Source organism: Solanum dulcamara, chromosome 4 (assembly GCF_947179165.1).
Source record: "Solanum dulcamara chromosome 4, daSolDulc1.2, whole genome shotgun sequence".
NCBI classification, from domain to species: domain Eukaryota; kingdom Viridiplantae; phylum Streptophyta; class Magnoliopsida; order Solanales; family Solanaceae; genus Solanum; species Solanum dulcamara.
Window position 1 is genome coordinate 11927053 of NC_077240.1, and position 10700 is coordinate 11937752.

General features: G+C 34.9%; 1 protein-coding gene across 2 annotated transcripts; it reads left to right on the forward strand.

The window, feature by feature from the left end:
* Nucleotides 1-2513: 2513 nt before the first annotated feature.
* On the forward strand, nucleotides 2514-10428 carry LOC129886264 (vesicle-associated protein 1-2-like). 2 transcript variants are annotated; one of them, XM_055960866.1, is made up of 11 exons: nucleotides 2514-2841; nucleotides 2913-2973; nucleotides 3196-3293; nucleotides 3889-3959; nucleotides 4049-4130; nucleotides 6775-6890; nucleotides 6965-7144; nucleotides 7235-7330; nucleotides 8097-8261; nucleotides 9545-9622; nucleotides 10041-10428. In XM_055960866.1, the coding sequence occupies exons 3-11, from the start codon at nucleotides 3245-3247 to the stop codon at nucleotides 10152-10154; spliced, it is 951 nt and encodes a 316-aa protein (XP_055816841.1). In that variant the 5' UTR covers nucleotides 2514-2841; nucleotides 2913-2973; nucleotides 3196-3244; the 3' UTR covers nucleotides 10155-10428. The 2 variants fall into 2 exon arrangements, with proteins under 2 accessions (XP_055816841.1, XP_055816839.1); XM_055960864.1 differs by lacking the exon at nucleotides 2913-2973.
* Nucleotides 10429-10700: the final 272 nt, after the last annotated feature.

A 10700-nucleotide genomic window follows, 5' to 3' on the forward strand; every position in this document is an offset into this window, starting at 1 on the left:
CTTTGATTACTCTATTTTATCTGTGTCGCTTTCGTTATTTGCGTTATTCGTTATTTGCTTTCCCATATCGCTTTGAACTTTTTAGCCTTATCTGACCTCTTTTTATGCTTCTTTTGAGCCAAGGATCTCTCGAAAACAGTCGTCCTACCTTGGTAGGAGTAAGGTCTGCGTACACTTTACCCTCCTCAGACCCCAAGTTGTGGAATTTCAATGGGCTGTTGTTGTTGTAAGTGTGTTTCAAAAGTATGGAACATTTAATTACGTACGTTTTTATTTAATTGCTCCTTTTATATTTAGGAGTCGAATGAGTGGTTAAAAATAAATTATTAAGCAAATCAACTAGATAAAATTGAAAAAGTGCTTCAATTTTTATACTCTTGATTTTCATATAGGGTAAATAGGATTTTTTTCGATAACTTCTTTGGTTGATTAATTCACGAGCAAATTAAATCAATTCTTTTTTTCATCTTGTCTACTTGATTTATTGGGTTGCTACTGAAACTTATTGAAATTATATCTGCTTTACCATCGAGTTCTTTTAAATAAGAAAAAAAGTTCACTTATTTCGAGTTGTTATTAGTAAATTAGTATAGAAATTTCTTTTTTCATGCACTTAATCTACATTTTTCACCTTGAACTAAATGAATTAAATATGTGATCACTTTTAGTAAGTACTTTAATTTTTAGGCAAACTTCAAACTTAGGAAAAGGTCATATAATTAGGCTTTATAATCTTTTTCTTTTGTCCTCTCTTTTGGTGAAAAGTTGGAATATTTTTTGGTGGGAACATTTGGAATTTTTGGTTGATAGAAGCACCATGACACAAAACGTTCTCAATCAAAGGCAACCTTTTGTTAATATTTGTTTATTTTTAAAAGATTTCTCAACTTAAAAAGATGGTCAAAGAAACAAATATTGAAAGGACATTCATCAAGAAGGAACTATTAGAATGCTACAAATTAAAGTGGGACACAACATTTAAATATAAAGTCATCAAATAGTGAGAAAAGAAAAGACTCTTGCTTTATTTTTCTTTTATGTCGTTATTGGTATGCGCCTATGTATCAAAAAGGTCCTTTAAGCTGAAAGCACGTATGACTGGGGACGGGTCTGATATTTTGATATTTGATTAATTCAAATTCAAAGCCTACAGAAATGCAAGTTAAGGCTGCATATAACAGACCTTTGTGGTTGGGCCCTTTCCCGGACTCTGCGCATAGCGGGAGCTTAAGTGCATCGGACTACTTTTTTTATATTTTTAAAGCGACGCATAAAATTTAATGTAAGAATCTTGAAATCAAACTCGTCAATTACATTAAAAAATTTTGTATCTAACTTTATGCATCCACAAAGTTTTTTTAAAATAATATCTAACCTGATATATTTATTGAATATCACTCATTTACATTTAAAATAAGGTACTATATGACTTCAATTGTCCATTATTAATTTCACTACTGATAATTCTGCTGCTTTAGATCATTTAATTACTAAGAATTTGTTGGTATTGTTGTTAGAAGGACAAAAATATTTATTTTGAGAGAAAAAAAATATTTGTTAGTAAACCAAGGTGTTTCCTTGTGATAATCAAGTTTAAGGATGTCAAATGGTAGGTTAAATTGAATTTAGATCGATTAAAATATATTAATAAATAGACGAATTGTTAATCATTTAAAAATATTTAGACTAAAATATGTTGGACTGTGATGGGCCATAATTCATCTCCCAACTATTGTCAATTTAATATTTTAGTCTGTTTCTTATAATTTATTTAATTACTTAGCAGAAATTTCTATTATGAATGTATATAATATATATTTGATAAAAAAAATAAGATAATTTGATAAATTTTTTGATAGGGTCACTTTCAATTACATATTAGCTCTAAGTTTTAGATATGTTAAATTAGGTAAGTCGAAATAAATTGAGTTAATAAATAAATAGATAATTGACTTATACAAAATAAAGAGTGTATGAGAGATCACATTTTTATGAGCTAATTTTATTAATGTTATTTAGGTTATTCATAAATTAATTATAAAAATAAATAAATAAGAAATTCTGATAATGTAAATCGAAGTACGCTTGAAGAGAGATTATTAAATTAGACATGATTCATTTGTAATTTATCAAAGATATGACCTTATATAATAAATATAGTGAATAAGGATTAAGATTAAATGTTAGTAGCTAGTTGGTCATTGTCTAGCTCTCATTAGCTTGTTTTTTCTTCTTCTTTTTTTTGAAAAAAATAACACTAGCTTATTCTTCGATGTTAGTGTTATCTTTTCTTATTTTTGTTTTAGTTATCATATTATTTATTATTGTTACTTTTTATATTCTCATTATTTTTTGCTATTGTAATTACCTTATACTCGCCTATATTTGATATGCTTTACTTAAATCGAATATATCAAAAATATTTTTTCATTTTCTTCAAATCTTACTTATAAAATTACACGGCAGCCTAGGCCCTCTTAGGACCCTTTCCGTGAACCCCCCAACTCGTTTCACACTCCCCCCCAACCCAATACTCTCTCTCTCTCTCTCTCTCTCTGCTTCTGATCACCGAACAAACCAAAAATTTCGTCTCTCTCTCCTCTTCATAATCTAGGGTTCATCGATTTATCTATGCACACAATGCACGTTGCTTTCTCTCTCTCTGCATCCTTTGTTTATCTTTAATAGAGAGAGAGAGAGGTGACACCATTGATCACAGGAACGAACAGAGGAGGGCCGAAAGTAACGTTATATTTACGCTAATATTCAATTCCAAGATTTTAATTTCATTATCTTCCTTCTTCTTCTCACCATTCATTTCCTTCGCCATTGGAAGCTCCGGTGAGTTCTCTCTCTATATCAATTCCGATTCTATACGATGTCGTTTGTTCTAATTGACGCTGACTCATCAGCCTGATGTAACCGAATATCATGCTTTCACTTTCCCAGATCAAATCGTCCGATCAATCTAAGGTTTTTTTTTTTTGGATTTGATGCGTTTACCTTCAGTCAAGCTTAAAATTTCCTTTTCCTTACTGGCATGCATATATTTTTATGAGATTTTATACGGACACAGAGTAGTTGTATTGGGTATCTTTTTGTTCTATGTTACTTTTAGATGAATAAAGAAGTGTTCATTTTGTGGATTTAAATATTGATGTTTTTTTTTAGCTATTTTTTTTCTCGTGCTTGCAGGAAGTGATATCTGTTATTTCGGATTGAATTTTAAGATAACAAAATAGCCATGTATTCCGACCTGGTGGAAATTGCACCAAGGGAACTCAAGTTCATATGTAAGCTTTTCTATATTCGAGTATCTGCTGCTTACTTGTGTCCAGATGCATGAAAGTTAGTTTTTAAAAATGACTATAAAACTGTGACTATGAGCTGTGCAACCATTCTAAAACTTAATCAGACTGAAACCTTCGTATGGATAAGAGACAGATCTAATTATTCTAACAAGAGCTTTTGATAAATGAGGTGGAGACTTTTGGTTCGATTTACATTTGTTATTATTGTTATGGTCTATTGTGTTGGAGACTCGGAGTCAGGAATTTGGCCAAGGGTGTGCACATTTTCTTCTTAGTTGCGTTAAGGGTGTGCAAAATTAAATATATACTCATAATAGCTAACATTTGACCTCTTACACCATATAATTTCTGGTGTAGGGTGTGTGCACCAGACCAACCTTCACCTAAGGTGGCTCCATCCATGATGGTCTGGTTCTCATGTGCATCCACTTTTATTCTTTTCATTTTAGTTATTTTTTTGGCATGGGTGGGGTGGGTGTTTGAGGGGACATGTTTATGTTGAAGTTTTGTTATATAAATTCTGGGAAGGATGTAATAACTGAATTGGTATTTAGTTATATTTGCTTTTTCCTTGCAGTTGAACCGAAGAAACAAAGCTCATGCACTATTCGACTAATTAATAAGTCCCAAAATCATGTTGCTTTTAAGGTATAGGTATTTGTTGTTTCATTCAAGTGTTTTTTTGGAATTATATTTACTCATAAGAGGTTGATCAGTTGTTGGAATTATTTTAATAGGTCAAGACTACTAGTCCAAAGAAATATTGTGTTAGACCAAATACAGGAATTATTAAGCCCAGAACATCCTGTGATTTTACAGGTAAATGCATATCCATATCTATGTTTTGGATTTGATCTATGACAAATCATTAAACTTCTTGTAGTAGTAAATGCAACTTATTTAAGTCGCATTATTCTTGGTGTAAGTAGTAGTTCTGGTGTATGATTTTACTTGTAATGAAGATGAGCCAGCATTTCAGCATAGCTGAACCTTTTCAATATGATCACTTGTCTGCATGATGGTCTGGAATAAATTATGTATTGCAAGAGTCAATTCATAATGCATTTTTGAATTATTGTCGTTATGCAATCAAATGGATAGAGAATCCTAGTGTTTCTTTCATATGAAAGAGAGGGATTTAGCTGCTAGAATTGGATGTTCAGTGTTATGAATTAGGGTCAATAGTGAGGAGGATGGTAAGGATGGATGCTAATGTCATCCTAAACTAAATAAGCTTTGGGAATTTACACGGAATTAATTTTGACGGGGGGGCTTCCTTTTCTTTACTAGAGAAAGCTCATGCACTACATAGAAAGAAATTGCTAGATAGACTGAACATGAGAAATATAATCAAGAAGAATAACCAACCAATGTTGTGATGTGTGGGCTAGGTGCACATCACGGGTTCAAATCATCCAGTGTTCTGGTCTCAGCGCTTGGGCTTTGTTCTAGTGGCAAGAGTGCAACATTTGACATATGTGGGTGAGGTGTACATCGTGGGTTGAAACCCTTCCTCGGACAAAAGCTTGGTATTTAAGCGAGGAAGGGTAGACATGGACAGACCAATTGTCTATTGATTTTTGAACCGTGCGCCAGTGGTCCTTGAGGATTCTTAGTTATTAGAAAAACCAATGTTTTGTATGGGTAAAGGCATGCTTAAGCGCTGAAATAGGCACTGCTGTGAAGCTTGGCGTTTTGCATTGCTTAGGTAGCTTCAGTGCAAGTACCAAGGCTAAGTCGTATTCCTCAACAAAACCCAGCCAACTTAACACACTTACTTTATTTTAAAATGCAAAGAAAATTGAGTCATAAGCAACGTGCTTATTTGAATTTGACATTAACAGATGGAAAAAAAAACAAATGAGGATTTAACTAGGTTATCGGAGTATTAGAATTTTTCTCCGGAGATGCTTCAGTTCTCTTTATTCTTCTTCCCTTTGCTGCTGCTGCTCTTCTTCTATTTTTCTGTGGTTTTTTGGGATTAAATTCTTTTTTATTGTTAGTATTGTTAATTATAATTCCGATGTTATAAGCCACATTGATATGCTTCATTTGAGAAAGTTAACATTTAATAGACTGCAATACACCAATGGTGTATTTCAGTAGTAATTACATCAGGAGTAAACAGTAAGCAAAACCAAAAGATCTATCATCTATACCCCTCCTAAACTATCTAAAAAGTGAGTAATAGCCTCCACCTCTTTCGGGAGGACATGGTTACACCAAAAATAAAGGGTTATAAGGCAGTTCAACTTCAAACTCTGGAAAGGGATGCTCTTGTTTTCAAAGTATCTCTGGTTCCTTCCCTTCCAAATTGTCCACTAGATGCAAGCAGGGACAACCTTCCATCTCTCCTTGTGACCTGACATATTCCCCTCTCTATTCCAGCATGCTAGAAAATCTGAGGTGTGTTTCGGCATGGACCAGCTGATGCCCCTCAAATTCAAAAAGACCTGCCACAATTTCTCTGTCACTCTGCAATGGAGGAAGAGATGGTTTGTTGTCTCTGTTTCTATTTCACAAAAAAGCACCTGGAGCATAACTGCCTTCCCCCTTTTCATTAGATTGTCTTGAGTTAGTATTGCTTCCCTGGCTACCAACCAGGTGAAACAAGCCACCTTGTAAGGTACATTAATTTTCCGAATCATCTTCCAAGGCCATGGTAGAAGCATTTCAGCTGGCCTGTCAAGATGTCTATAAGCTGATTTTACTGTGAACTTCCCATTGTTGACCCTCAACCATTGTTAACTGTCCTCATTTGTGTTAAGGTTGTTTGCCCGCCCACTCCAAAGATTTGTAGAAATCTGATAATTTGTCTATTTCCCAGTCATTCAACATTCTCCTAAAAGTTAGATTCCATCCTTGGTTGTCTCTGACTTCTGCTACTGTTGCTTCCTTCTGTTGGTATATTGATATGCTTTTTCTTACTGATTAAAAGAATATGCGCTTTAGTTCAAAGAAGCATGCACTTCTCTCTTCTTGCTTTGAAAATCCAAGGTGTTTTTACTTTCTTCTCAGCATGGATTTTGATTGATTGTATGTCTTTGAGACACTATTAAGTTTCTTGTTTTAACACTTCCAATGACGGTATGGGTTATGTAACACCATGCTAGTATTTGGGACATTCCCTTCCTTTGTATCTCATGTTGTGTGTTAATTTAATGATGAATGAACATAATATCTGGAATGGAATAGCCTCTCTGTTCAATTTTAATTGGACCTCTAACTCATGTTGTACCTGCTTCGATTGTCCGTCTTTAATACAGACTGTGGTGCTGCAAAAAAAATTCCTGTTTAAGAGCTGATATACAATATAGATTACAGATATTGTGACGCAACAATTCTCCCTAGTGGAGAAAATTTTATTACAAATAATCCTCCGACTAAATATACTGTTTCTGTTAGCAATAATGATCAATTTATCGTAGGCAATATATAGGGTTTTTAACATTTGTTTATGCAGTGACCATGCAGGCACAAAAGGCACCTCCTCCTGATATGGCATGCAAGGATAAGTTCTTAGTTCAATGCACAGTCGTGGCAGAGGAGACTGTTGAGGAGGATATTACATCAGCCATGGTATATTCTCAGTGGATTATATGATTTCTCAAAGGGAACTCCTCTGACACAATTTCTGACTGCTTTAACTGCAGTTTTCGAAAGATGATGGCAAATATGTTCAAGAAAATAAGATGAGAGTGATCCTTGTCAGTCCACCCAGTTCACCTGTTTTATCACCAATCAATGTAGTACACAGTGATCTTCCAAGTTACAAAGATTCACCACGAGAAGATCAAGTAAATGGTTATGAAAATATCAGTTCACAGCTAGAAGTAAGTAATATTCTTCGGAAACCAGAATTTGTTGACCATGTGGTTTGATATGGTTATGCCAACAATCTAAATAATGGTAATATTCTCCAGGGAGATGTCAATGGTGTACATGACCACAATGGAAGATACGAAGAATCGTTGACTAGAGATCAAGTAAACCCCCTCGATCAAAATACACCGAAAGAAGTAAGTTGTTCTTCTGAACCAGAATTTAGAAACTGGCATAAATGAAAAAAAACATGGAGTAATGTTAAGTATGTTCAGGAGATGGCAATGTGGTTTGGTTGTAAAAATGCAACCAAGTATCATGATTGTAGAGGCTCTGAAGCATATGAAAGATATGGAAAATAAAGATAGAGAATTGGTCTTGAATTAGTTGTTCAGCAATATAAAAAGGCTCCTTACATAGGAGTTCAAAACGAGTTCAACTACAAAAAATAAGGGAGGTTATCAAATAAGGATTTTTTTTCTAAATCTTGATATTTCTAATTATGACAGAACTACCCTTCGGGGTGGCCCAGTGCTTTGGGCTTGGGACTTCCATGTTGGAGGTGTCAAGTTCGAAACCCCTTGCCAGCGATAGCAAGGGGTTTACCTTCTGGGTCGAGCTCGTCACACCAGGCTTGCCTAGTGTGGGTTACCTGTGGTTTGCGAGCTAGTGCATAGGAGCGGGGTTTTACCTTGTGCGCACCCAAAAGGTAGCGGCTGCGGATTTCCATTGTCATAAAAAAAAATGACGGAACTATGAAGAGTATTCTGTATTATTAACCTAACCACACAGAAAAAAATCTAGAACATACTATACTAGCATATGACTAAATAAATTTTCAGTTATTTCAACAGTAGCTTGATAAGTTGATAGTGATTGAGTTTCCAGTGTTTTACACTATTATCAACATTGAGTTAGCTCTTTGGTAATGTATTTTATCTATCTGTTAATAAAATTCTCCAGCTGGATGAGAATGTAAAGGAGCTTAGAAAGGAAAATGCCAACATGCAAATGGAGGGAAAGTATGCGCAGTTGGAGACGAGGAAGCATGATGAAGAGGTGGAATTAGTCGAGGATGTTGCGAGCATGAAGTCCAAAATAAGTGAACTTGAACGAAAATTAAGTGAGGTTAGAATTTTTTACCTTCCCTTCTCATTTTATTTTTTTATTTCAATCGAGTCTGGAACAACTTTTGTTATGACATTTGCAAAAAACATATGTAGTCAGTGTCCTTTGTGGTTATCAGTTTTTACCTGGATATAACTTTGCTGAGGAGTTGCCTGGTTTTATTTTTTAAGTAATATTCTTTTACTTCTTGAAAAGATGCCACTCGTTGTTGATGATAAGAATCAATTTTGTGCAATCTAGGGGTAAAAACCAACCCATGTAGAAATTGGAAGGCGTACCTTCCATCAATCAAGCTAGGGATGAAAGGATTGTACAAAATATTCGGGGTCACACTCACTTCTTCATGTCAGGATATTGTCTAATTCCTTGTGATCTGCACAAAATAGATAGCAGCAAAAGCAGTTAACAAACACTTTAACTTTGTCACAGTTCCCTAGTAGCTTCTGTTTTTTTCTTAATTTTTTGTCAATGTTCATCACTTTCTAGAGGATCCCAATGGCCCAGAACTTCATTCCATTCGACAAGAGTGGACCAGTGAAATCTTGTGACAAAAACCAGACGATCATCTTGGACATTCTTCGAGCATTCAGTCCCTTTATTATTATGAGTCTATAAGCTGACCAAGTAATGAATGACAATATGCCTGGGAATTCTTTGCTTTTGAGCTATCATGCTATGTATTACAAGGCACCTTAGACATTTTATCTCTTAGTGAGGTTTTGTCCCTGCTTTTTCAAATATGTTCTTTAGCAGTTTAGCAGCTGGGAATTGTCAGACCTGGACACATGAGATTAGCAGTCAGCAATATTATTGACTAATGCCCTCTGCTCAGAATTGTCTATTAGGATTAGAGCCCTGAGCTAGTTAAACGTAATTGTGATAGCAGAGCAGTGTTATCAAATGCAAAAAAGCTCTAAGGTACGTTGGGGCTTTAAGCGCAAATAAAGAGTGGGCTTTAAGAAAAAGGGTAAAGCAGAATAAATACAAATATATATGTATGTTTAGTCCAAGACTCATAATTATAAGCATGAATGACTAATATGCGAACTAAGAAATTGAAAGAAGATTACAATGAAGTGAAATATCAATTGTTTGGTGTGTCGCCTCTTAGGCTCATTGGCAAGGAAAAGTATGCCTTAGAACCTTGATGACAAGACTGAAGGCGCACATTAAATGAGATGAAGTGGCGAAGCGCTCAACATGTTTTGAGCCTCATTTCGGGGCTTAAGTGCCCCTTTGACTTGGATAAATGCTGTTTCTCACTCTTTCTTACCCTCTTGCAGGCCAAAGACACCATCTCAAGGCTAACAGAGGAGAAGAAATTTACTGCTCAAGAAAGAGAGAGCCTACAAAGAGAATTGGTATTTTCGTTTGTTCCTATATGATTGAAACAAGATTTTGTTAATATTATTAATTTAAGATCATGACATTAGAATAAGTCCTCAAAAGTTTAGGATGCTATCAACTAAATCTCTATTGGGTTAATGATAGCCAGAATGATGCGTCTGTTCTGAGTCCATGTTAGTCTAGCTTTACCTCAAGCAAATTGTGTTCTTACCTTGGTTGGTCAGATCCATTAAATCTTACAAAATGTGCACCCGTGGAAGTGAGTGAGGGAGAAATTGTGTTTCAGTCTCTCACCCTAAATTTTACCTGATAAAAAAAGTCTCTATTTCAGTCACGACGCTCCTGTGGCATAATCTTGTGCTCAATAAAAAGTGTCCCTAATTAACCCTTTCTGTTTTTCGGTGTTCTTTTTGTGGTGATGTGCTTTTGCAGGTCATGTTGACAAGTAAGAAAGGCGGAAGAAAAGTCCGGGTCGGATTTCCTCTCCTCTATGTGGTTACTGTAGCCTTTATTAGTATGGTATTTGGTTACCTTTTGCATTACTGATCGAAGCATTTAATACGCTATGACTGAAAGGTTATTATGTCTATATCTAGATAGACAGTTTTTCCTTCATAAAGCCATATCTGTTCTTTCTAAAGCAGAACCTATCTGTTCTATCTAAAGCTGAGGATCAGATATGTTGTTGTATTGACTAGTAGAGTATATCAAGTGTTGTAAATGTTGTTTTTAGATGGAATAAAGTGTAATAATCTCCGTCTACCACCTAAGCCTGCACCATCCCAGCAGGGAGAGGAGTTGGAGTATCTTTTTGCTGAAAGTGTTGATTCTGTTGATGGTTTTGTGAGGGTACTTTTTACATTTATGTTCAAAAATGATGTGCATGTGAATAGTAGTAGCGAGTATGGAGAGGTTTTTGGCGATTATTGTGAATACCAAAAGAGCGAAAAGAGTGTTTCACTTTCTTCTCCTTTTTTTTTTTTTAAATCTAGTGAAAGATATTTTAGTTTTCTCAGGAAAGATCATATAGATTGTTCTATCAAGGAAATGTTTTCTTGGTAAACATCTCCTTTTCCATTGCAGCAGTTATAT